Source organism: Anomaloglossus baeobatrachus, chromosome 7, assembly GCF_048569485.1.
Source record: "Anomaloglossus baeobatrachus isolate aAnoBae1 chromosome 7, aAnoBae1.hap1, whole genome shotgun sequence".
In the NCBI taxonomy this organism is placed as follows: Eukaryota; Metazoa; Chordata; class Amphibia; order Anura; family Aromobatidae; genus Anomaloglossus; species Anomaloglossus baeobatrachus.
Genome location: NC_134359.1, coordinates 4,982,375 through 5,009,392, shown reverse-complemented (window position 1 = coordinate 5,009,392; position 27,018 = coordinate 4,982,375). Strand labels below are relative to the sequence as shown.

General features: G+C 53.7%; 2 protein-coding genes across 5 annotated transcripts in view; one reads left to right on the top strand and one right to left on the bottom strand.

Annotated features, from left to right (window-relative positions):
• C7H2orf76 (chromosome 7 C2orf76 homolog) overlaps nucleotides 1–12,049 on the top strand; it is a 51,999-nt gene extending 39,950 nt beyond the window's left edge. The window contains exon 6 of the mRNA XM_075318734.1: nucleotides 11,839–12,049. Within this exon, the coding sequence (XP_075174849.1) occupies nucleotides 11,839–11,915 (77 nt within the window). The 3' untranslated portion in view covers nucleotides 11,916–12,049. The remainder of the gene's footprint in view (nucleotides 1–11,838) is intronic.
• A 7,331-nt stretch (nucleotides 12,050–19,380) lies between these two features.
• STEAP3 (STEAP3 metalloreductase) overlaps nucleotides 19,381–27,018 on the bottom strand; it is a 95,955-nt gene continuing 88,317 nt past the window's right edge. For all 4 annotated transcript variants that reach the window (XM_075316974.1, XM_075316972.1, XM_075316976.1 and 1 more), the window contains exons 3-5: nucleotides 23,411–23,938; nucleotides 22,370–22,534; nucleotides 19,381–21,598 (exon numbers count right to left, since the gene is read on the bottom strand). In XM_075316974.1, coding sequence (XP_075173089.1) covers nucleotides 21,320–21,598; nucleotides 22,370–22,534; nucleotides 23,411–23,938 — 972 coding nt within the window. In that variant the 3' untranslated portion in view covers nucleotides 19,381–21,319. The remainder of the gene's footprint in view (nucleotides 21,599–22,369; nucleotides 22,535–23,410; nucleotides 23,939–27,018) is intronic.

Sequence of the window (27,018 nt, the reverse complement as noted above, 5' to 3'; positions counted from 1 at the left end):
TGCTGTGGCAGCTTTCCTCTATGCAGTGTGTGGTGGTGATCTGCAGGGGGCGTTGTGGCAGCTTTTCTCTATGCAGTGTGTGGTGATGATCTGCAGGGGGCGCTGTGGCAGCTTTCCTCTATGCAGTGTGTGGTGATGATCTGCAGTGGGCGCTGTGGCAGCTTTCCTCTATGCAGTGTATAGTGATGATCTGCAGGGGGTGCTGTGGCAGCTTTCCTCTATGCAGTGTGTGGTGATGATCTGCAGGGGGCGCTGTGGCAGCTTTCCTCTATGCAGTGTATAGTGGTGATCTGCAGGGGGTGCTGTGGCAGCTTTCCTCTATGCAGTGTATGGTGGTGATCTGCAGGGGGTGCTGTGGCAGCTTTCCTCTATGCAGTGTATAGTGATGATCTGCAGGGGGCACTGTGGCAGCTTTCCTCTATGCAGTGTATAGTGGTGATCTGCAGGGGGTGCTGTGGCAGCTTTCCTCTATGCAGTGTATAGTGGTGATCTGCAGGGGGTGCTGTGGCAGCTTTCCTCTATGCAGTGTATAGTGGTGATCTGCAGGGGGCACTGTGGCAGCTTTCCTCTATGCAGTGTATAGTGGTGATCTGCAGGGGGTGCTGTGGCAGCTTTCCTCTATGCAGTGTATAGTGATGATCTGCAGGGGGCACTGTGGCAGCTTTCCTCTATGCAGTGTATAGTGGTGATCTGCAGGGGGTGCTGTGGCAGCTTTCCTCTATGCAGTGTATAGTGGTGATCTGCAGGGGGTGCTGTGGCAGCTTTCCTCTATGCAGTGTATAGTGGTGATCTGCAGGGGGTGCTGTGGCAGCTTTCCTCTATGCAGTGTATAGTGGTGATCTGCAGGGGGCGCTGTGGCAGCTTTCCTCTATGCAGTGTGTGGTGATGATCTGCAGGGGGTGCTGTGGCAGCTTTCCTCTATGCAGTGTATGGTGGTGATCTGCAGGGGGTGCTGTGGCAGCTTTCCTCTATGCAGTGTATAGTGGTGATCTGCAGGGGGCGCTGTGGTAGCTTTCCTCTATGCAGTGTATGGTGGTGATCTGCAGGGGGCGCTGTGGCAGCTTTCCTCTATGCAGTGTATAGTGATGATCTGCAGGGGGTGCTGTGGCAGCTTTCCTCTATGCAGTGTATAGTGGTGATCTGCAGGGGGTGCTGTGGCAGCTTTCCTCTATGCAGTGTATAGTGGTGATCTGCAGGGGGTGCTGTGGCAGCTTTCCTCTATGCAGTGTATAGTGGTGATCTGCAGGGGGCGCTGTGGCAGCTTTCCTCTATGCAGTGTGTAGTGGTGATCTGCAGGGGGTGCTGTGGCAGGTTTCCTCTATGCAGTGTATAGTGGTGATCTGCAGGGGGCGCTGTGGCAGCTTTCCTCTATGCAGTGTATAGTGGTGATCTGCAGGGCACGCTGTGGCAGCTTTCCTCTATGCAGTTTGTAGTGATGATCTGCAGGGGGCGCTGTGGCAGCTTTCCTCTATGCAGTGTATAGTGATGATCTGCAGGGGGCGCTGTGGCAGCTTTCCTCTATGCAGTGTGTAGTGATGATCTGCAGGGGGCGCTGTGGCAGCTTTCCTCTATGCAGTGTATAGTGGTGATCTGCAGGGGGTGCTGTGGCAGCTTTCCTCTATGCAGTGTGTAGTGATGATCTGCAGGGGGTGCTGTGGCAGCTTTCCTCTATGCAGTGTATAGTGATGATCTGCAGGGGGCGCTGTGGCAGCTTTCCTCTATGCAGTGTGTGGTGATGATCTGCAGGGGGCGCTGTGGCAGCTTTCCTCTATGCAGTGTATAGTGGTGATCTGCAGGGGGCGCTGTGGCAGCTTTCCTCTATGCAGTGTATAGTGGTGATCTGCAGGGCACGCTGTGGCAGCTTTCCTCTATGCAGTGTATAGTGATGATCTGCAGGGGGCGCTGTGGCAGCTTTCCTCTATGCAGTGTATAGTGGTGATCTGCAGGGGGCGCTGTGGCAGCTTTCCTCTATGCAGTGTATAGTGATGATCTGCAGGGGGTGCTGTGGCAGCTTTCCTCTATGCAGTGTATAGTGGTGATCTGCAGGGGGCGCTGTGGCAGCTTTCCTCTATGCAGTGTGTGGTGGTGATCTGCAGGGGGCGCTGTGGCAGCTTTCCTCTATGCAGTGTATGGTGGTGATCTGCAGGGGGTGCTGTGGCAGCTTTCCTCTATGCAGTGTATAGTGGTGATCTGCAGGGGGCGCTGTGGCAGCTTTCCTCTATGCAGTGTATAGTGGTGATCTGCAGGGGGTGCTGTGGCAGCTTTCCTCTATGCAGTGTATGGTGGTGATCTGCAGGGGGCGCTGTGGCAGCTTTCCTCTATGCAGTGTATAGTGGTGATCTGCAGGGGGCGCTGTGGCAGCTTTCCTCTATGCAGTGTATAGTGGTGATCTGCAGGGGGCGCTGTGGCAGCTTTCCTCTATGCAGTGTATAGTGATGATCTGCAGGGGGTGCTGTGGCAGCTTTCCTCTATGCAGTGTATAGTGGTGATCTGCAGGGGGTGCTGTGGCAGCTTTCCTCTATGCAGTGTATAGTGATGATCTGCAGGGGGTGCTGTGGCAGCTTTCCTCTATGCAGTGTGTGGTGATTATCTGCAGGGGGCGCTGTGGCAGCTACTGGAGATGTGAGTGCAGGGGCAGAGGGGGCGCAGTGGGTGCAGAGACGGAGGGGGTGCAGGGGGCGCAGTGGGTGCAGTGGGTGCAGTGGGCGCAGTGTCCGCACGTCTCCGGGGCACCTGTCACTCCCCGGTATTATCTGCTTTTTCTGCAGAGCCTCATTGTCCTTCATCCCAGTCTGGCCGTGGCTGCTGGATATTGCACCAGGTGACCCCTTGTGCCTGCAGAACATTGCTCCGTGGTCATGGCCTCCCGTGTGCAGAACATTACACAGCGCGTGAAGACTTCTGAGCTGCAGAGTGATGCACAGTGAATAATTGTTTTTTAGTTGTCGGAGTTTGCACCCTGGGAAGCTGCTTTCTGCTGCAGACTATTGCACATCGTGTGATTTGCCCTTAGTCTGCAGAGCATTGCACCACGTAGTGTGTCCTCACAAGGCTTGTGCCCGGGTGCAGGGGTTGGCTCTCTTTCCTCGGTGACCGTCTCTGACCTGTGGGGTGACAGCGCAGTGACTGCGGAGCTGCTGTCTCCGTCCCATGTGGGTAATTAGAGGTGTTTGAAGGGGCGTCAGGAGCAGCCAATTTGTGTCTCACTTTACATATTCCTCCAGCCGCATGAATAAATCATCAAGAGCGACAGGCGAGGAATGAAAACGAGCGCTCCCTGCGCCAGCCATACCTAGCAAGGGACTGGGGGCGCTGCCGGGCCTGGAGGTAGCGGGACGAGGTGGGGGGATATTGCTGGGCCTGGAAGTAGCGGGATGATGGGGGGGGGGGGGCACTGCTGGGCTTGGAAGTAGCGGGACGAGGTGGGGGAGATGCTGCTGGGCCTGGAAGTAGCGGGACGAGGTGGGGGGGATGCTGCTGGGCCTGGAAGTAGCAGGACGAGGTGGGGGAGATGCTGCTGGGCCTGGAAGCAGCAGGACGAGGTGGAGGGGACACTGCTGGGCCTGGAAGTAGCGGGACGAGGTGGAGGGGACATTGCTGGGCCTGGAAGTAGCGGGATGATGGGGGGGGGCACTGCTGGGCTTGGAAGTAGCGGGACGAGGTGGGGGAGATGCTGCTGGGCCTGGAAGTAGCGGGACGAGGTGGGGCGGATGCTGCTGGGCCTGGAAGTAGCGGGACGAGGTGGGGGAGATGCTGCTGGGCCTGGAAGTAGCAGGACGAGGTGGAGGGGACACTGCTGGGCCTGGAAGTAGCGGGACGAGGCGGAGGGGACACTGCTGGGCCTGGAAGTAGCGAGACGAGGTGGGGGGGATGCTGCTGAGCCTGGAAGTAGCAGGATGAGGTGGAGGGGACACTGCTGGGCCTGGAAGTAGCAGGACGAGGTGGAGGGGATGCTGCTGAGCCTGGAAGTAGCAGGACGAGGTGGAGGGGATGCTGCTGGGCCTGGAAGTAGCAGGACGAGGTGGAGGGGACACTGCTAGGCCTGGAAGTAATGGGACGAGGTGGAGGGGACACTGCTGGGCCTGGAAGTAATGGGACGAGGTGGAGGGGACATTGCTGGGCCTGGAAGTAATGGGACGAGGTGGAGGGGACACTGCTGGGCCTGGAAGTAATGGGACGAGGTGGAAGGGACATTGCTGGGCCTGGAAGTAGCAGGACGAGGTGGAGGGGATGCTGCTGAGCCTGGAAGTAGCAGGACGAGGTGGAGGGGATGCTGCTGGGCCTGGAAGTAGCAGGACGAGGTGGAGGGGACACTGCTGGGCCTGGAAGTAACAGGACGAGGTGGAGGGGACGCTGCTGGGCCTGGAAGTAGCAGGACGAGGTGGAGGGGATGCTGCTGAGCCTGGAAGTAGCAGGATGAGGTGGAGGGGATGCTGCTGGGCCTGGAAGTAGCAGGATGAGGTGGAGGGGATGCTGCTGGGCCTGGAAGTAGCGGGACGAGGCGGAGGGGACACTGCTGGGCCTGGAAGTAGCAGGACGAGGTGGAGGGGATGCTGCTGGGCCTGGAAGTAGCAGGACGAGGTGGAGGGGATGCTGCTGGGCCTGGAAGTAGCAGGATGAGGTGGAGGGGATGCTGCTGGGCCTGGAAGTAATGGGACGAGGTGGAGGGGATGTTGCCTGGCCTGGAAGTAGCAGGATGAGGTGGAGGGGATGCTGCTGGGCCTGGAAGTAGCAGGATGAGGTGGAGGGGATGCTGCTGGGCCTGGAAGTAGGAGGACGAGGTGGAGAGGATGCTGCTGGGCCTGGAAGTAGCGGGACAAGGTGGAGGGGACACTGCTGGGCCTGGAAGTAATGGGACGAGGTGGAGGGGACACTGCTGGGCATGGAAGTAGCGGGACGAGGCGGAGGGGACACTGCTGGGCCTGGAAGTAGCGGGACGAGGCGGAGGGGACACTGCTGGGCCTGGAAGTAGCGGGACGAGGCGGAGGGGACACTGCTGGGCCTGGAAGTAGCAGGACGAGGTGGAGGGGACGCTGCTGGGCCTGGAAGTAGCAGGATGAGGTGGAGGGGATGTTGCCTGGCCTGGAAGTAGCGGGACGAGGCGGAGGGGACACTGCTGGGCCTGGAAGTAGCAGGACGAGGTGGAGGGGATGTTGCCTGGCCTGGAAGTAGCGGGATGAGGCGGAGGGGACACTGCTGGGCCTGGAAGTAATGGGACGAGGTGGAGGGGACACTGCTGGGCCTGGAAGTAGCAGGATGAGGTGGAGGGGATGCTGCTGGGCCTGGAAGTAATGGGACGAGGTGGAGGGGATGCTGCTGGGCCTGGAAGTAATGGGACGAGGTGGAGGGGACGCTGCTGGGCTTGGAAGTAGCGGGACGAGGTGGGGGGGGGGTGCTACTGAGCCTGGTAGTAGCGGGATGAGGTGGGGGGACGCTACTGAGCCTGGAAGTAGCGGGACGAGGTGGGGGGGACGTTGCTGGTCCTGGAAGTAGCGTGACGAGGGGGGGGAGGGGCGCTGCCGGGCCTGGAAGTAGCTGGACAAGGTGGGGGGGGACGCTGCCGGGCCTGGAAGTAATTGGATGAGGTGAGTGAGGGAGGGAGGGAGACTGCCAGGCCTGAAAGTAGTTGGATGAGGTGGGAGAGGACGCTGCCAGACCTGCACGCAGCGGAGTGACGTGGGGGAGGGATATTGGTGGGCTTGGAAGTAGTGTGATGAGGTTGGGGGAGGACACTCCCGGGCCTGCAAACAGCGGGATCGAGGTGAGGGATTGCTGGACCTGGAAGTTGTGGAGACCCAAAGGTCAGTGTGTGCTCTCGTCCGCTGGTCTGTCTGTCTTTAGAAAGCCCACACGCACCAGGGCTCATCCCACTTCTTCTCCATGGGCGGAGCATTATAGGCAGCACAGGGTGAAGGGACTACACCCCGAGAAGACTTCTGTAGTCACCAGCAGTCACTAGCTTATAGCACATTCCCAGCAGGGACATAAGATGGCCCAAGAGCCTGAGTCTCACCCTTCTGCTGGATGCCAGGGATTAAAATGTTCGTGACTATAGGGCAGCCAGAGCTACTATCCCAGCCAGCAGCACCCTGATTTTGGTGGGCACCCACTGAGATAGTGGCAAGTTTAGGATGCCCACCGAGCAGAGCAAGGTATGTGGCCAAGTAACCGGATTGCCCCAACCTTGGTTCTCCAAGTGAATGTATGGGCGCAATGTTGAGCAGTTCTGTGATCCTCCAGCTGGATCCATGGGCCCTGGGCTAAAGTTTTGTAGAATGACACATGGAGACAGGAACAAGGCCCTTTTTACAGCCCTCAGATCATGTCAAGGTATTGTGTCTTACAGGATTTGGCGGGAGATGGCTGCTACCTCATTAGTCGCTAGTTCAGTCCGACAGCATGATTGTCCTCTGAATGATGTAGTCTAAGGGGCTGAGGCATTCTGCAATCAGCTGGTATTCCACAAATTAGCAGACAAAATGGGGCTCCGACCAGCCTGACATGAAACACTGGCTAATGTCTATTGTTTTATTAAACCAAGGAACAATACGTCTGGTATAATGAAGAACAGTTCACCCCCGCGAAAGTGGCCAGATTGCGGCTGAGTCTTCACAGTAGCAGGACGAGGTGGTCTGTCAGGGGTTAATGTTCTTCATTTAACTAGACATGGGTCCCTTTTGTGTGGTAACTAGTGTTTGTTGAGTCATGGTTTTCCCCTGGTCAATCGGAGCCGTCCATTGTCTGAGGTTGGTGTTGCTAAGTTAGGCTATGTTCACACACTGCATCTTTTGGTGCGTTTTTGAGGTGACAGCTGCACCAAAATGCCTGCATTTCCTTCTCCCAGCAAAGCCTGAGATTTTGATTTTCCTGTCTGCACTGGGCTTGGCTGCCTTTTTGAAGATGCAGCATGTCAATTATTTTTGCGTTTTTACTGCGTTTTGAACCTTTCCAGGCAATAGATTTGACTTACAAAAAAAAAGCATTAAGCATAACATGGTAAAAACGCATTGCATTTTTGATGCGTTTTTGCTCCGGTGCGTTTTTGGTGCATGTTAACATGCACATAGGAGGCACTGACAGAAAAGATGCCGTGTGTGAACATAGCCTAAAGCATTCCTCAGCCTCTCTGTCTACCTAACTCAGATGAGAATTACCTATGCGGATCGGAATGCCACCCAATCAGAGCACAGCCTTACTCCACCAATCCGGTGAGACTGCATTCCCTGGAATGACTGCCCGGGAGATATAAAAAGGGACTCTTGTAGTGACCAGGTTCTTCTTTTGCTACATGGCTGCAATCTAGGGGTTTTGATCCCAGTTGGAAGTCCATTACTTAGCCTAGACACTTCAGCTCCGGGTAGGGGATCAGAAACCCCGATTACATTGTGCAGGAGCACCACCGAGGATCCTAGGATTCGGCTGGAAGAAACCCCGGTTGGGGCGATTCTGTCACCTGGCTACGGACCTTGCTGTGCTCGTGAAGCTTCCTACGCTTGTCACTATCCTGTTCTCGGTGGTGCGGCTGGTTTGGGGTATGTGGCCCTGGAGGCTCCGAAGGCCCGAATATCCTACTCCCCGGTGATCCAGCGGACGGGTGAGACTGTTACATCGAGTGGTTTGCAGGGTTTTGTGTTATTTGCCTTTGACTGTTGAGATCCAATAAAGTCTATTGGGAAAAGAACAAGAAAAGGGCTTGGCTCCAATTAAATCTGGATCCCCAGGTGAGACCGGATGGCCGGCAACACCGAATATGCAAAAAAACAAGAAAAAGGTCTCCCCCGTACTCCAATTTCAGTTCTTTAATGTGCTAATACACAATTAAATCATGTAGGGAAACAATGTCCCAACGCCTGACACGTTTCAGTGGGAAACCACCGTACTCATAGCCTTGTGAAGGAAACCATGAATACAACATACAGTACCTTGCGAAAGTATTCGCCCCCTTGAATTTTTCAAACTTTTCCCACATTTCAGGCTTCAAACATAACGATATTGAACTTTTTCTGGCTAACACGGTACCACAATATTACCTTGGATTGCACCTTGTAAACATAAAGATAAAAATGTAATGTTCTGGTGAAGAATCAACAAGTGACACAATTGTGAAGAGGAAGGAAATTTATTGCTTATTTTAATTTTTTTTTAATAAACAAATAACTGAAAATTGGGGCGTGCAATATTATTCATCCCCTTTACTTTCAGTGCAGAAACTCCCTCCAGAAGGTGATTGAGGGTCTCTGAATGATGCAATGTTGTCCTAAATGACTGATGATGATAAATATAAGCCCCTGTGTGTAACAAGTCTCCGTATAATGCCCCTGCTCTGTGATAGTCTCATGTTCTGTGTAAAGCGCAGAGAGCATCATGAAGACCAAGGAACACAACAGGCAGGTCCAGGATACTGTTGTGGAGAAGTTTAAAGCCGGATTTGGTTACAAAAAGATTTCCACAACTTTACACATCCCAAGAAGCCCTGTGCAAGCGATCATATTGTAATGGAAGGAGAATCATACCCCTGCAAATCTACCAAGACCCGGCCGTCCATCCAAACTGTCATCTCATACAAGGAGAAGACTGATCAGAGATGCAGCCAAGAGGCCCATGATCCCTCTGGATGATCTGCAGAGATCTGCAGCTGAGGTGGGAGAGTCTGTCCATAGGACAACAATCAGTCTACACTGCACAAATCTGGCCTTTATGGAAGAGTGGCAAGAAGAAAGCCATTTCTCAAAGATATCCATAAAAAGTGTGGTTTACAGTTTCCCACAAGCCGCCTGGAGACAGCAAACCTGTGGAAGAAGGGGCTCTGCTCAGAGGAAACCAAAATCACACTATTTGGGCACAATACCAAACAATAAAAGCAACACAGCTCATCCCCCTGAACTCACCATCCCCACTGTCAAACATGGTGGTGGCAGCATCATGGTTTGGGCCTGCTTTTCTTCAGCAGGGACAGGGAAGATGGGTAAAATTGATGGGAAGATGGAAATACAGGACCATTCTTGAAGAAAACCTGTTGGAGTCTGTAAAAGACCTGAGACTGAGACGGAGATTTGTCTTCCAACAAGACAATGATCCCAAACAAAGCAAAATCTACAATGGAATGGTTCACAAATAACCGTATGCAGGTGTTAGAATGGCCAAGTCACAGCCCAAACCTGAACCCAATCGAGAATCTGTGGAAAGAGCTGAAAACTGCTGTTCACAAACGCCTCCATCCAACCTCACTCAGCTCCAGCTGTTTACAAAGGAAGAATGGGCGAGAATTTCACCTCTCCATGTGCAAAACTGATAGACACATCCCCCAAGAGACTGCAGCTGTAATGGCAGCAAAAGGGGGCGCTACAAAGGATTCACTTACAGGGGGTGAATAATATTGCACGCCACAATTTTCAGTTATTTATTGTTTATAAAAGTGTAAAATAAGCAATAAATTTCCTTCTTCACAATTGTCACTTGTTGTAGATTCTTCACCAGAACATTCACATTTTATCTTTATGTTTGACGCCTGAAATGTGGGAAAAGGGTGAAAAATTCAAGGGGCTGAATACTTTCACAAGGCAGTGTATATAGAGAATGTGAACACACACAGACAAACTAGCATTGCAGTCAGAAAGACACAGACATGCAAGCGGGCAAAACGGAAGCCTCTACACGAGATTCTAGAATGTGATACAAACAGGTAATTGCAAAGAAGAGATTTCTTTCTTCCCAAAGGTATCATGAAAATTATATCGAAAAACTATTAAAAATCTGGTCTTTGCACAAAAGAAAGAATTTTTATTTGTATACATAGATGTCTTGGAAATCAACACATTGCCCGAAACCGCAAGCACCCGTACAACACAGTACACATTGCCCGAAACCGCAAGCACCCGTACAACACAGTACACATTGCCCGAAACCGCAAGCACCCGTACAACACAGTACACATTGCCCCAAACCGCAAGCACCCGTACAACACAGTACACATTGCCCCAAACCGCAAGCACCCGTACAACACAGTACACATTGCCCCAAACCGCAAGCACCCGTACAACACAGTACACATTGCCCCAAACCGCAAGCACCCGTACAACACAGTACACATTGCCCGAAACCGCAAGCACCCGTACAACACAGTACACATTGCCCCAAACCGCAAGCACCCGTACAACACAGTACACATTGCCCCAAACCGCAAGCACCCGTACAACACAGTACACATTGCCCCAAACCGCAAGCACCCGTACAACACAGTACACATTGCCCCAAACCGCAAGCACCCGTACAACACAGTACACATTGCCCCAAACCGCAAGCACCCGTACAACACAGTACACATTGCCCCAAACCGCAAGCACCCGTACAACACAGTACACATTGCCCCAAACCGCAAGCACCCGTACAACACAGTACACATTGCCCCAAACCGCAAGCACCCGTACAACACAGTACACATTGCCCCAAACCGCAAGCACCCGTACAACACAGTACACATTCTGCAACAAAGTATCTTTCAAAAAGCTCAAAAGTAACAGTTTCTAAGGCAAAATGTGATGGATTCTTTTTTTCTAGACCTCCAGCGGTAAAACACCCGCTGACCCCCGCGTCTCCACAGGAGAGAGAGCACCCGCTGACCCCCGCGTCTCCACAGGAGAGAGAGCACCGGCTGACCCCCGTGTCTCCACAGGAGAGCACCCGCTGACCCCCGTGTCTCCACAGGAGAGAGAGCACCCGCTGACCCCCGTGTCTCCACAGGAGAGAGAGCACCCGCTGACCCCCGTGTCTCCACAGGAGAGAGAGCACCCGCTGACCCCCGTGTCTCCACAGGAGAGAGAGCACCCGCTGACCCCCGCGTCTCCACAGGAGAGCACCCGCTGACCCCCGTGTCTCCACAGGAGAGAGAGCACCCGCTGACCCCCGTGTCTCCACAGGAGAGAGAGCACCCGCTGACCCCCGTGTCTCCACAGGAGAGAGAGCACCCGCTGACCCCCGTGTCTCCACAGGAGATCACCCGCTGACCCCCGTGTCTCCACAGGAGAGCACCCACTGACCCCCGTGTCTCCACAGGAGAGCACCCACTGAGCCCCGTGTCTCCACAGGAGAGCACCCGCTGACCCCCGTGTCTCCACAGGAGAGCACCCGCTGACCCCCGTGTCTCCACAGGAGAGCACCCGCTGAGCCCCGTGTCTCCACAGGAGAGCATCCGCTGACCCCCGTGTCTCCACAGGAGAGCACGCGCTGACCCCCGTGTCTCCACAGGAGAGCACGCGCTGACCCCCGTGTCTCCACAGGAGAGCACGCGCTGACCCCCGTGTCTCCACAGGAGAGCACGCGCTGACCCCCGTGTCTCCACAGGAGAGCACCCGCTGACCCCCGTGTCTCCACAGGAGAGCACCCGCTGACCCCCGTGTCTCCACAGGAGAGCACCCGCTGACCCCCGTGTCTCCACAGGAGAGCACCCGCTGACCCCTGTGTCTCCACAGGAGAGCACCCGCTGACCCCCGTGTCTCCACAGGAGAGCACCCGCTGACCCCCGTGTCTCCACAGGAGAGCACCCGCTGACCCCCGTGTCTCCACAGGAGAGCACCCACTGCCGCCCCCTCCAAGTCTCCACAGTGGGATAAGGTGGAGGGGACACTGCCAGGCTTGAAGGTAGAGGGAAGAGGTGTGTATGTTGGGGTAGGGGGTCTCACGCCAAAAGCGGGACAGCCGGAGGTCTCCTGTGCTTGTACTCAGGATCCTGGCAGTGAGGATGCGGGGCTCTGCTATGATAGACGGGCGCGTATTCTGCTCCGGGACCTCAGGGGGCAGCACCACTAGATGTCATGCATTTCTCCTCTGCTTTCTCCACAGCCCATGAGACAGAGGTCGCCCTCTTCTGTGACGTGGACTACAGACGCTACCAGCAGAATCCAGTCTCGGCCTGGTGACGTCCGCTGTCGGCCTGGTGACGCCCGCTGTCGGCCTGGTGACGCCCGCTGTCGGCCTGGTGACGCCCGCTGTCGGCCTGGTGATGCCACTTATCTCCATAGAGTCAGACATAATAAATGATCTTTGCACCATATTGTCCAGACGTCTGTCAGTATCGTGTCCCTGGGAGAAGGGGCGGCAGTGCTGGGGACAGGCGCACTACCAGGATCGGTGTCACCATGTGCTAGTGGATGATGGGAGTGTCGGTACTAGTGGGAGGAGTGCAGCTCTGTATAGTCTTCACACTGGTAATAGAAATGGCCTCTACTGTGATATGTGACAACCCTGTGCCCCAGAATGACCGTGGTTGTCAGGCTGTTCTCTGGCTTCTGCTGTTTCTGGGCAGTGGTCTGCGTTCCGGCCGGGCACAGGGCTGCACTGACTGAACTTGTTGGCGCTCATGTATTGCGGGGGCAGTCATCACACTGCGGGGCAGTCATCACACTGCGGGGACAGTCATCACACTGCGGGGGCAGTCATCACACTGCGGGGGCAGTCATCACACTGCGGGGGCAGTCATCACACCGTTGTTCTGAGGTCGCGTTTTATTAGGGAAGAGATACAAGAAGGAAGACAGATGTAGCAGAATGTGGTGTCCAGATGACGTGTACCAGAGATGACGGCCGGGCGCTGCACTCCACCTGAATATACATGGCTCACGCGATTGCGGCTCGAGTTACGCACAGGGCGCGGTTTCAGCATAACGTCCAGGCTGGCTTATTTAGATCTCATAAAACATTCAGGATAACAAAACCAAAAAACAGGCTTTTTTTGCACAAAGTGAGAAGATAGAGCAAATAATCCATACAACAGTGCTGGATCGCCCCCTCGGGTGACTGCTTCCAGGCCCTCGTCAGCCCTATAAACCCTCTCAGTATTATATGTACTGGAGCTAGCTTTCAGGCTTACATCACAATGAAGAACTACTTCTGTGATCCATATCTCCCCTCCATGACATGTCTGGCCGCCATCGTACAACATCTAGCCATAGAGGCGCTGTGTAATGCTACCTGACCCTGCTAGGAGGAGACACTGGGGGGTCTGTGCCTACACATCCGGGCATAGAGGGGCAGCAGGAGGACGGACTACAACTTTCATGATCTCTGCTTGCAGTCAGTGACTGGGACGTGTTTACAGCAGAAGGTTTGCTTCTGTGTATCAGGTATGCTCGGCCTGTGGTTGACGAGGCACACTATAAACAACAGCAGCCGTAAAGGGGCTCTGGCAGAACAGAATGACTGTTCAAACCAAGCACAGGCGCTTGAAGCACCATGGTGCGGCCAAACATTACACTGCCCTCCTTCTATGATTGACAGCTCAGGATTAATAGAGAAGAGCAGGGGGGGTTCCGGCCGGTGTCCCACTTGCGATTGCCTCGCGTGTATATCGCACGAGTTTCGCAGTGCATCGTCACGGACTCACAGGAGCGGGTCAGTTGCATGCATCTCTATGCAGCCAACCTGCTCCTATGAGCAGCGTGTGAGTCTGTGACCATGCACCGCGAAACTCGCGCAAGATATACGCGAGGCAATGGCAAGTGTGACACCGGCCGTAGAAAAGCAGCAGGTGAGAGGCCAGAGTCCTCTCCACGGGCCGTCAGCGAGGAGAGTGTGCACCGGTGAGCACCGACACAGGGCATGTTACCAGCCCGCGACCAGTGCATGCAGCTTTCTGGATGAAACGGACCATTGCTTCCTAATGATCATCAGATTCTCATCCATGTGACATCGTATCATTCACCTGCACCGGAGAGCACCGCGAGAGCACACTGTCTGATAGAGATATATATATTATACATCCAGTGTGTCCACCCTCGCGGGCAGGGTCCTCTCCTCCTACACCGGAGAGCACCGCGAGAGCACACTGTCTGATAGATATATATATATTATACATCCAGTGTGTCCACCCTCGCGGGCAGGGTCCTCTTCTCCTGCACCGGAGAGCACCGCGAGAGCACACTGTCTGATAGATATATATATATTATACATCCAGTGTGTCCACCCTCGCGGGCAGGGTCCTCTCCTCCTACACCGGAGAGCACCGCGAGAGCACACTGTCTGATAGATATATATATATTATACATCCAGTGTATCCACCCTCGCGGCAGGGTCCTCTCCTCCTGCACCGGAGAGCACCGCGAGAGCACACTGTCTGATAGATATATATATATTATACATCCAGTGTGTCCACCCTCGCGGGCAGGGTCCTCTCCTCCTACACCGGTGAGGACCGCGAGAGCACACTGTCTGATAGATATATATATATATTATACATCCAGTGTGTCCACCCTCGCGGGCAGGGTCCTCTCCTCCTGCACCGGAGAGGACCGCGAGAGCACACTGTCTGATATATATATATATATATATTATACATCCAGTGTGTCCACCCTCGCGGCAGGGTCCTCTTCTCCTGCACCGGAGAGGACCGCGAGAGCACACTGTCTGATAGATATATATATATTATACATCCAGTGTGTCCACCCTCGCGGGCAGGGTCCTCTCCTCCTGCACCGGAGAGGACCGCGAGAGCACACTGTCTGATAGATATATATATATTATACATCCAGTGTGTCCACCCTCGCGGCAGGGTCCTCTCCTCCTGCACCGGAGAGGACCGCGAGAGCACACTGTCTGATAGATATATATATATTATACATCCAGTGTGTCCACCCTCGCGGGCAGGGTCCTCTTCTCCTGCACCGGAGAGCACCGCGAGAGCACACTGTCTGATAGATATATATATATTATACATCCAGTGTGTCCACCCTCGCGGGCAGGGTCCTCTCCTCCTACACCGGAGAGCACCGCGAGAGCACACTGTCTGATAGATATATATATATTATACATCCAGTGTGTCCACCCTCGCGGCAGGGTCCTCTCCTCCTGCACCGGAGAGCACCGCGAGAGCACACTGTCTGATAGATATATATATATTATACATCCAGTGTGTCCACCCTCGCGGGCAGGGTCCTCTCCTCCTACACCGGTGAGGACCGCGAGAGCACACTGTCTGATAGATATATATATATTATACATCCAGTGTGTCCACCCTCGCGGGCAGGGTCCTCTCCTCCTGCACCGGAGAGGTCGCGAGAGCACACTGTCTGATAGATATATATATGTATATATATTATACATCCAGTGTGTCCACCCTCGCGGCAGGGTCCTCTTCTCCTGCACCGGAGAGGACCGCGAGAGCACACTGTCTGATAGATATATATATATTATACATCCAGTGTGTCCACCCTCGCGGGCAGGGTCCTCTCCTCCTGTACCGGAGAGGACCGCGAGAGCACACTGTCTGATAGATATATATATATTATACATCCAGTGTGTCCACCCTCGCGGCAGGGTCCTCTCCTCCTGCACCGGAGAGGACCGCGAGAGCACACTGTCTGATAGATATATATATATTATACATCCAGTGTGTCCACCCTCGCGGGCAGGGTCCTCTCCTCCTGTACCGGAGAGGACCGCGAGAGCACACTGTCTGATAGATATATATATATTATACATCCAGTGTGTCCACCCTCGCGGCAGGGTCCTCTCCTCCTGCACCGGAGAGGACCGCGAGAGCACACTGTCTGATAGAGAGATATATATTATACATCCAGTGTGTCCACCCTCGCGGCAGGGTCCTCTCCTCCTGCACCGGAGAGGACCGCGAGAGCACACTGTCTGATAGAGAGATATATATATATATATATATATATATATATACACACATTATACATCCAGTGTGTCCACCCTCGCGGCAGGGTCCTCTTCTCCTGCACCGGAGAGGACCGCGAGAGCACACTGTCTGATAGATATATATTATACATCCAGTGTGTCCACCCTCGCGGCAGGGTCCTCTCCTCCTGTACCGGTCTGTGCCTTGTATTGTTTGATTATTGTACTTGTCCCTATTATGTACACCCCTCACATGTAAAGCGCCATGGAATTGATGGCGCTATAATAATAATAACATCCTGTCCACCGCCATTAACTTGAGAACGGCGGCAGCTATAGGCAGAGAAGTGGTGTCTAGGTATAGTAAAGTAGCCATGTGCTACGCAATGAAACCACCTGTAGCGCCACCTGGTGGAAAACAACGGAGTTAGCATTTTTATCTCGAAAACGAAACAAGATAGAGGAAAAAAAAGTGAATTACAAAGTTTTGGGCATCATCAATTCAATACGAATCCACACCTTGCACAGAAATGCTGTGATATGAAACCCATGACCCCTCAAAACATTGAATGCTGGTCACGCATATGGCGCTCATTAGTGTCCCCCGTCAGCTACAATGCACATCTGGGCTCTGCACAGCATACTGTATCTGGCTGCAATGCACATCTGGCCTCTGCACAGCATACTGTATCTGGCTGCAATGCACATCTGGCCTCTGCACAGCATACTGTATCTGGCTGCAATGCACATCTGGCCTCTGCACAGCATACTGTATCTGGCTGCAATGCACATCTGGCCTCTGCACAGCATACTGTATCTTCCTGCAATGCACATCTGGCCTCTGCACAGCATACTGTATCTTGCTGCAATGCACATCTGGCCTCTGCACAGCATACTGTATCTGGCTGCAATGCACATCTGCACTCTGCACAGCATACTGTATCTGGCTGCAATGCACATCTGGCCTCTGCACAGCATACTGTATCTTGCTACAATGCACATCTGGCCTCTGCACAGCATACTGTATCTTGTTGCAATGCACATCTGGCCTCTGCACAGCATACTGTATCTTGTTGCAATGCACATCTGGACTCTGCACAGCATACGGTATCTGGCTGCAATGCACATCTGGACTCTGGACAGCATACTGTATCTTGCTGCAATGCACATCTGGGCTCTGCACAGCATACTGTATCTGGCTGCAATGCACATCTGGCCTCTGCACAGCATACTGTATCTGACTGCAATGCACATCTGGACTCTGGACAGCATACTGTATCTGGCTGCAATGCACATCTGGCCTCTGCACAGCATACTGTATCTGGCTGCAATGCACATCTGGCCTCTGCACAGCTTACTGTATCTTGCTGCAATGCACATCTGGCCTCTGCACAGCATACTGTATCTGGCTGCAATGCACATCTGGCCTCTGCACAGCATACTGTATCTGGCTGCAATGCACATCTGGCCTCTGCACAGCATACTGTATCTTGCTGCAATGCACATCTGGCCTCTGCACAGCATACTGTATCTGGCTGCAATGCACATCTGGCCTCTGCACAGCATACTGTATCTGGCTGCAATGCACATCTGGCCTCTGCACAGCATACTGTATCTTGGTGCAATGCACATCTGGCCTCTGCACAGCACACTGTATCTTGGTGCAATGCACATCTGGCCTCTGCACAGCATACTGTATCTGGCTGCAATGCACATCTGGCCTCTGCACAGCATACTGTATCTGGCTGCAATGCACATCTGGCCTCTGCACAGCATACTGTATCTGGCTGCAATGCACATCTGGCCTCTGCACAGCATACTGTATCTGGCTGCAATGCACATCTGGCCTCTGCACAGCATACTGTATCTTCCTGCAATGCACATCTGGCCTCTGCACAGCATACTGTATCTTCCTGCAATGCACATCTGGCCTCTGCACAGCATACTGTATCTTGCTGCAATGCACATCTGGCCTCTGCACAGCATACTGTATCTGGCTGCAATGCACATCTGCACTCTGCACAGCATACTGTATCTGGCTGCAATGCACATCTGGCCTCTGCACAGCATACTGTATCTGGCTACAATGCACATCTGGCCTCTGCACAGCATACTGTATCTTGTTGCAATGCACATCTGGCCTCTGCACAGCATACTGTATCTTGTTGCAATGCACATCTGGCCTCTGCACAGCATACGGTATCTGGCTGCAATGCACATCTGGACTCTGGACAGCATACTGTATCTTGCAGCAATGCACATCTGGGCTCTGCACAGCATACTGTATCTGGCTGCAATGCACATCTGGCCTCTGCACAGCATACTGTATCTGGCTGCAATGCACATCTGGCCTCTGCACAGCATACGGTATCTGGCTGCAATGCACATCTGGACTCTGGACAGCATACTGTATCTTGCAGCAATGCACATCTGGGCTCTGCACAGCATACTGTATCTGGCTGCAATGCACATCTGGCCTCTGCACAGCATACTGTATCTGGCTGCAATGCACATCTGGACTCTGGACAGCATACTGTATCTGGCTGCAATGCACATCTGGCCTCTGCACAGCATACTGTATCTGGCTGCAATGCACATCTGGCCTCTGCACAGCTTACTGTATCTGGCTGCAATGCACATCTGGCCTCTGCACAGCATACTGTATCTGGCTGCAATGCACATCTGGCCTCTGCACAGCATACTGTATCTGGCTGCAATGCACATCTGGCCTCTGCACAGCATACTGTATCTGGCTGCAATGCACATCTGGCCTCTGCACAGCATACTGTATCTGGCTGCAATGCACATCTGGCCTCTGCACAGCATACTGTATCTGGCTGCAATGCACATCTGGCCTCTGCACAGCATACTGTATCTTGCTGCAATGCACATCTGGCCTCTGCACAGCATACTGTATCTTGCTGCAATGCACATCTGGCCTCTGCACAGCATACTGTATCTGGCTGCAATGCACATCTGGCCTCTGCACAGCATACTGTATCTGGCTGCAATGCACATCTGGCCTCTGCACAGCATACTGTATCTGGCTGCAATGCACATCTGGCCTCTGCACAGCATACTGTATCTTGGTGCAATGCACATCTGGGCTCTGCACAGCATACTGTATCTGGCTGCAATGCACATCTGGCCTCTGCACAGCATACTGTATCTGGCTGCACTGCACATCTGGCCTCTGCACAGCATACTGTATCTTCCTGCAATGCACATCTGGCCTCTGCACAGCATACTGTATCTGGCTGCAATGCACATCTGGCCTCTGCACAGCATACTGTATCTTGCTGCACGCTGTGTAATATGGCAGGTGACACATCTGCACATCTGTGATACGTGGTGGTAGGTCCTGCAATGTTGGGGGAGGGGTCGCTGCTGTTTGATGTGACCTCACAGAAAGAAGTCCAATGGGGTCAGGTCAGGTGAGCGGAGGCCACGCAGCCTCCATACCCAATGACTTGTAGGAGGTCTCCATGAGTTATCGCTTCACGTCCGCAGCCTTGTGAGGGTTACACCTTCTAATCACAGCATTTCTGTGCAAGGTGTGGATTCGTATTGAATTGATGAGGCCCAAAACTTTGTAATTCACTTTTTTTCCTCTATCCCGTTCCGTTTTCGAAATAAAAATGCTATTTCCTTGTTTTCCACCAGGTGGCGCTATAGGTGGTTTTATTGTGTAGCACATGGCTACTTTACTATACCTAGACACCACTTCTATGCCTATAGCTGCTGCCGTTCTCAAGTTACTGGCGGTGGACAGGATATGGGTGGTCACACTGTATATACACACACATATATATATATATACACATACACCGGCAGAGGGTGAAAGCGTCTCTCCACTGACCGGGATGACCATCATCTTATTCGAAAGTCATTCAGCAACCGCAGGATGATATAAAGTGACCTACAAAAGGAATGGCAAATGGCAGCCGGGGTGAAGCGCACGGCAAGAACAGGTCATAACAGGCTCCTAGAGGCAGGGCTCAAGTCATCTAAAGCTAGAAAAAAGCCTTTCATCAATGAGACGCAAAGGAGAGCCAGGATGAAGTTTACCAAAGACCATAAGGATTAGACCATCGAGGACTGGAGTAAGGTCATCTTCTCTGATGAGCATAATTTTCAGCTTTGCCCAACACCTGGTCGTCTAATGGTTGGACGGAGACCTGGAGAGGCGACAAGCCACAGTGTCTGCACCCAGTGTGAAATTTGGTGGAGGATCAGTGATGATCTGGGGAGGCTTCAGCGAGACTGGAATTGGGCAGATTAAACTTTGTGAAGGACGCATGAATCAAGCCGCATACAAGGTTATCCTGGAAAAACAGCGGCTTCCTTCTGCTCAGGCAATGTTCCCCAACTCTGAGGACTGGTTTTTCCAGCAGGACAATGCACCATGTCACACAGCGAGGTCAATCAATGTGTGGATGAAGGACCACCACATCAAAACCCTGTCATGGCCAGCCCAATCTCCAGACCTGAACCCCATTGAAAACCTCTGGAATGTAATCAAGAGGAAGATGGATAGCCACAAGCCATCAAACAAAGAAGAACTGCTTACATTTCTGCACTAGGAGTGGCATAAGGTCACCCAAAAGCCATGTGACAGACTGGGGAAAGCGGCCAAGACGCAGGAAAGCTGGGATTACACATCATGGTTATTCCACAGAATATTGATTTCTGAATCTTCCTGAGGTAAAACATTATTATATTTTGCCGCTTCCTCCACACACCAGGATGCAGGAGGAGGTGGCCTGTGCCGCTTCCTCCACACACCAGGATGCGGGGGGGAGGTGGTCTGTGCCGCTTCCTCCACACACCAGGATGCGGGGGGAGGTGGCCTGTGCCGCTTCCTCCACACACCAGGATGCGGGGGGGAGGTGGCCTGTGCCGCTTCCTCCACACACCAGGATGCAGGAGGAGGTGGCCTGTGCCGCTTCCTCCACACACCAGGATGCAGGGGGAGGTGGCCTGTGCCGCTTCCTCCACACCAGGATGCGGGGGGGAGGTGGCCTGTGCCGCTTCCTCCACACACCAGGATGCGGGGGGAGGTGGCCTGTGCCGCTTCCTCCACACACCAGGATGCGGGGGGGAGGTGGCCTGTGCCGCTTCCTCCACACACCAGGATGCGGGGGGGAGGTGGCCTGTGCCGCTTCCTCCACACACCAGGATGCGGGGGGGAGGTGGCCTGTGCCGCTTCCTCCACACACCAGGATGCGGGGGGGGAGGTGGCCTGTGCCGCTTCCTCCACACACCAGGATGCGGGGGAAGATGGCCTGTGCCGCTTCCTCCACACGCCAGGATGCGGGGGAAGATGGCCTGTGCCGCTTCCTCCACACGCCAGGATGCGGGGGGAGGTGGCCTGTGCCGCTTCCTCCACACACCAGGATGCGGGGGGAGGTAGCCTGTGCCGCTTCCTCCACACACCAGGATGCGGGGGAAGATGGCCTGTGCCGCTTTCTCCACACGCCATGGTGCCTGAGGGACGCTGCCTCTACGTCTCTTCACACGGAGGCGGCTCCGGATACAATGTTGGGCGCAGTAGTGGTTTCTAATGATTTATTGGGGTCATGTGGCGGCTGCAGAGTCCGGGGCTCAGTTGCCTTCTCTGCCGCCTCGATGTGTCCTAGAGCTGGTACAAATCATGTCGCAGCGCAGAAGGCAGCAGCCCCGATGTGTGGACGTTACACAATACTAGAACCTTCCGCAGAGGCTGGAGCCGGCGCAGTGGGGGGCACGCGCCCGTCCTTCTCCCACCCTCTGCGGATCTTCTTCAGCTTCTGGTTGATGCACGGCAGGAGGAAGACGACTCTGCACGAGATGATGAGGAGCGGCAGCGTCAGCGTCAGGGTGAAGGTCGGAGGCAGGTAGAACACGTAGCGGCTCCACTCAAACGCCCGCTTCCATCCGAAGGTGAGAGTGTGCAGCGTGCACAGCACCAGAGCGCCAAAGCCCAGCCGAGACTGCAAGGAAACACAGCACAGCTAGAACCAGAGTGGCTGATAACAGAGAGAGAACGAGCAGCCTCCCAACAGCAAGAAAATCCCAAATTATCCAGACTTCTGGGAGAAAACCAAATGCCCTACACCTGCCCCGAAAAATCCAATCATATACAGCTACTCTGCAAGCCAGGCCTAGTGCTATATACCCCAGAGCTGCACTCACTATTCTGCTGGTGCAGTCACGGTGTACATACATTAGATTACTGATCCTGAGTTACCTCCTGTATTATACTGCAGAGCTGCACTCACTATTCTGCTGGTGCAGTCACTGTGTACATACATTACATTACTGATCCTGAGTTACCTCCTGTATTATACTGCAGAGCTGCACTCACTATTTTGCTGGTGCAGTCACTGTGTACATACATTACATTACTGATCCTGAGTTACCTCCTGTATTATACTGCAGAGCTGCACTCACTATTCTGCTGGTGCAGTCACTGTGTAGATACATTACATTACTGATCCTGAGTTACCTCCTGTATTATACTGCAGAGCTGCACTCACTATTCTGCTGGTGCAGTCACTGTGTACATACATTACATTACTGATCCTGAGTTACCTCCTGTATTACACTCCAGAGCTGCACTCACTTCATGTACTGTATTATAAGCCGTAGTCTTGTTGACAGGCAGATGTGGCGGTGTAGCTCCAGTAATTTGGGGGGTGGGCAGTTTTCTCTCCACCTTTAGTCTGGAGCACTTTATGATCCGGCCCCCAGGGGCCACTTACCTGAATGAAGGTGAATTCCCTCCAGGTCAGGGAGCTGCTGATAGACGGTAGAGAAGACACCGCCAGCAAGGAGAGGATTCCAAGCGCCATAATCCCTACAGACACATAGATCTCCATCCTCCAGACGTCTTCCTCCACCCAGGCGGAGGTCACATTGTGCTTAGCCTACAACACAAGCAGGTCATTGAGCAAAGACTTCTGGGTTCTGTCTCTAGACCCCGCCCCAGCACTGTATGGTGCCTACAGTGTGGATGTGGGCCCCGCCCCAGCACTGTATGGTGCCTGCAGTGTGGATGTGGGCCCCGCCCCAGCACTGTATGGTGCCTGCAGTGTGGATGTGGGCCCCGCCCCAGCACTGTATGGTGCCTGCAGTGTGGATGTGGGCCCCGCCCCAGCACTGTATGGTGCCTGCAGTGTGGATGTGGGCCCCGCCCCAGCACTGTATGGTGCCTGCAGTGTGGATGTGGGCCCCGCCCCAGCACTGTATGGTGCCTGCAGTGTGTATGTGGGCCCCGCCCCAGCACTGTATGGTGCCTGCAGTGTGTATGTGGGCCCCGCCCCAGCACTGTATGGTGCCTGCAGTGTGTATGTGGGCCCCGCCCCAGCACTGTATGGTGCCTACAGTGTGTATGTGGGCCCCGCCCCAGCACTGTATGGTGCCTGCAGTGTGTATGTGGGCCCCGCCCCAGCACTGTATGGTGCCTGCAGTGTGTATGTGGGCCCCGCCCCAGCACTGTATGGTGCCTGCAGTGTGTATGTAGACCCCTCCCCTGCACAGCTCAGGGGATCCTTCCCTGCACAATTAGGGACCCTCCCCAGCCAATGCATAATTCTAGATTCTGTATGTAGATCCCTCCCCTGCACAGCCTGGGCGCCTCCCCTGCACAGCCTGGGCGCCTCCCCTGCACAGCCTGGGCGCCTCCCCTGCACAGCCTGGGCGCCTCCCCTGCACAGCCTGGGCGCCTCCCCTGCACAGCCTGGGCGCCTCCCCTGCACAGTGCATGGTTCTAGATTCTGTATGGTGACCCTTCCCCCGCGCACCTGTTTGATGGCTTCATTCAGCATCTGGTAGCGGGCTGATCTCCTCATGGGCAGGCACAGGCTGTACACCGCGTGCAGCGCTGCCAGGAAGAAGCTGACTAGTCCCATCTGCTTTCTGTGGATCATCCACTTGTCCAGCCAGTCAGGGAAGCGCTTGTACTTGGTGCCATTGTGTAGCTGGTAGAGTGCAGCGAGGATGCCGGGCGCGTACACCAGTGACAGCAGGACGTAGGCCACACATGGCAGCGTGACGTTCAGCAGCTCCACTGGCAGCTTGTAGAATTGGTTCTTGCCCTCCAGCAGGTACGGGTGCAGCACAGAGCGTACAAAGTTATACAGGAGGAAGAAGATGAAGAGGCAGAGCGCCAGTGTGCAGGGTATCCTCCACAGGGGCAGGAGGAGCAGCGGGACGTTCTCCACTTCACGAGCTGCACACAGCGCCCCCATGTCCAATGGGACGAAGCCCATACTGCGCCCCATCGAGGCAACTTGGCTCCGGGCATCAGGGCAGTCGGAACAGATCAACAGCTAGGAAGAGAGAAGCACAAAGGACTGAGAACCATGCGGAGATCAGCGGTGACATCACTGAGAACACCTCCTATCCATCACCAGAGATCAGCGGTGACATCACTGAGAACACCTCCTATCCATCACCAGAGATCAGCAGTGACATCACTGAGAACACCGCCTATCCATCACCAGAGATCAGCAGTGACATCACTGAGAACACCGCCTATCCATCACCAGAGATCAGCAGTGACATCACTGAGAACACCTCCTATCCATCACCAGAGATCAGCGGTGACATCACTGAGAACACCTCCTATCCATCACCAGAGATCAGCGGTGACATCACTGAGAACACCTCCTATCCATCACCAGAGATCAGCAGTGACATCACCTGCTATCCATCACCAGAGATCAGCAGTGACATCACTGAGAACACCGCCTATCCATCACCAGAGATCAGCAGTGACATCACTGAGAACACACCTCCTATCCGTCACCAGAGATCAGCAGTGACATCACTGAGAACACCTCCTATCCATCACCAGAGATCAGCAGTGACATCACTGAGAACACCTCCTATCCATCCCCAGAGTCAGCAGTGACATCACTGAGAACACCGCCTATCCATCACCAGAGATCAGCGGTGACATCACTGAGAACACCGCCTATCCATCACCAGAGATCAGCAGTGACATCACTGAGAACACCTCCTATCCATCACCAGAGATCAGCAGTGACATCACTGAGAACACCTCCTATCCATCACCAGAGATCAGCAGTGACATCACTGAGAACACCTCCTATCCATCACCAGAGATCAGCGGTGACATCACTGAGAACACCTCCTATCCATCACCAAAGATCAGCGGTGACATCACTGAGAACACCTCCTATCCATCACCAGAGATCAGCGGTGACATCACTGAGAACACCTCCTATCCATCACCAGAGATCAGCAGTGACATCACTGAGAACACCTCCTATCCATCACCAGAGATCAGCGGTGACATCACTGAGAACACCTCCTATCCATCACCAGAGATCAGCGGTGACATCACTGAGAACACCGCCTATCCATCACCAGAGATCAGCAGTGACATCACTGAGAACACCTCCTATCCATCACCAGAGATCAGCAGTGACATCACTGACCACGCCGCCTATCCATCACCAGAGATCAGCAGTGACATCACTGAGAACACCGCCTATCCATCACGAGAGATCAGCAGTGACATCACTGAGAACACCTCCTATACATCACCAGAGATCAGCGGTGACATCACTGAGAACACCTCCTATCCATCACCAGAGATCAGCAGTGACATCACTGAGAACACCTCCTATCCATCACCAGAGATCAGCGGTGACATCACTGAGAACACCTCCTATCCATCACCAGAGATCAGCAGTGACATCACTGAGAACACCTCCTATCCATCACCAGAGATCAGCAGTGACATCACTGAGAACACCTCCTATCCATCACCAGAGATCAGAGGTGACATCACTGAGAACACCTATCCATCACCAGAGATCAGCGGTGACATCACTGAGAACACCACCTATCCATCACCAGAGATCAGCGGTGACATCACTGAGAACACCTCCTATCCATCACCAGAGATCAGCGGTGACATCACTGAGAACACCTCCTATCCATCACCAGAGATCAGCAGTGACATCACTAAGAACACCACCTATCCATCACCAGAGATCAGCGGTGACATCACTGAGAACACCTCCTATCCATCACCAGAGATCAGCAGTGACATCACTGAGAACACCACCTATCCATCACCAGAGATCAGCAGTGACATCACTGAGAACACCTCCTATCCATCACCAGAGATCAGCGGTGACATCACTGAGAACACCTCCTATCCATCACCAGAGATCAGCAGTGACATCACTGAGAACACCGCCTATCCATCACCAGAGATCAGCAGTGACATCACTGAGAACACCGCCTATCCATCACCAGAGATCAGCAGTGACATCACTGAGAACACCGCCTATCCATCACCAGAGATCAGCAGTGACATCACTGAGAACATCTCCTATCCATCACCAGAGATCAGCGGTGACATCACTGAGAACACCGCCTATCCATCACCAGAGATCAGCAGTGACATCACTGAGAACACCTCCTATCCATCATCAGAGATCAGCAGTGACATCACTGAGAACACCGCCTATCCATCACCAGAGATCAGCAGTGACATCACTGAGAACACCACCTATCCATCACCAGAGATCAGCGGTGACATCACCGAGAACACCGCCTATCCATCACCAGAGATCAGCGGTGACATCACTGAGAACACCTCCTATCCATCACCAGAGATCAGCAGTGACATCACTGAGAACACCTCCTATCCATCACCAGAGATCAGCGGTGACATCACTGAGAACATCTCCTATCCATCACCAGAGATCAGCGGTGACATCACTGAGAACACCTCCTATCCATCACCAGAGATCAGCGGTGACATCACTGAGAACACCTCCTATCCATCAACAGAGATCAGCAGTGACATCACTGAGAACACCTCCTATAAATCACCAGAGATCAGCGGTGACATCACTGAGAACACCACCATCCATCACCAGAGATCAGCGGTTTCATCACTGAGAACACCGCCTATCCATCACCAGAGATCAGCAGAGACATCACTGAGAACACCACCTATCCATCACCAGAGATCAGCAGTGACATCACTGAGAACACCTCCTATCCATCACCAGAGATCAGCAGTGACATCACTGAGAACACCACCTATCCATCACCAGAGATCAGCAGTGACATCACTGAGAACACCGCCTATCCATCACCAGAGATCAGCGGTGAGATCACTGAGAACACCTCCTATCCGTCACCAGAGAACAGCGGTGACATCACTGAGAACACCACCTATCCATCACCAGAGATCAGCAGTGACATCACAGAGAACACCTCCTATCCATCACCAGAGATCAGCAGTGACATCACTGAGAACACCACCTATCCATCACCAGAGATCAGCAGTGACATCACAGAGAACACCTCCTATCCATCACCAGAGATCAGCGGTGACATCACTGAGAACACCTCCTATCCA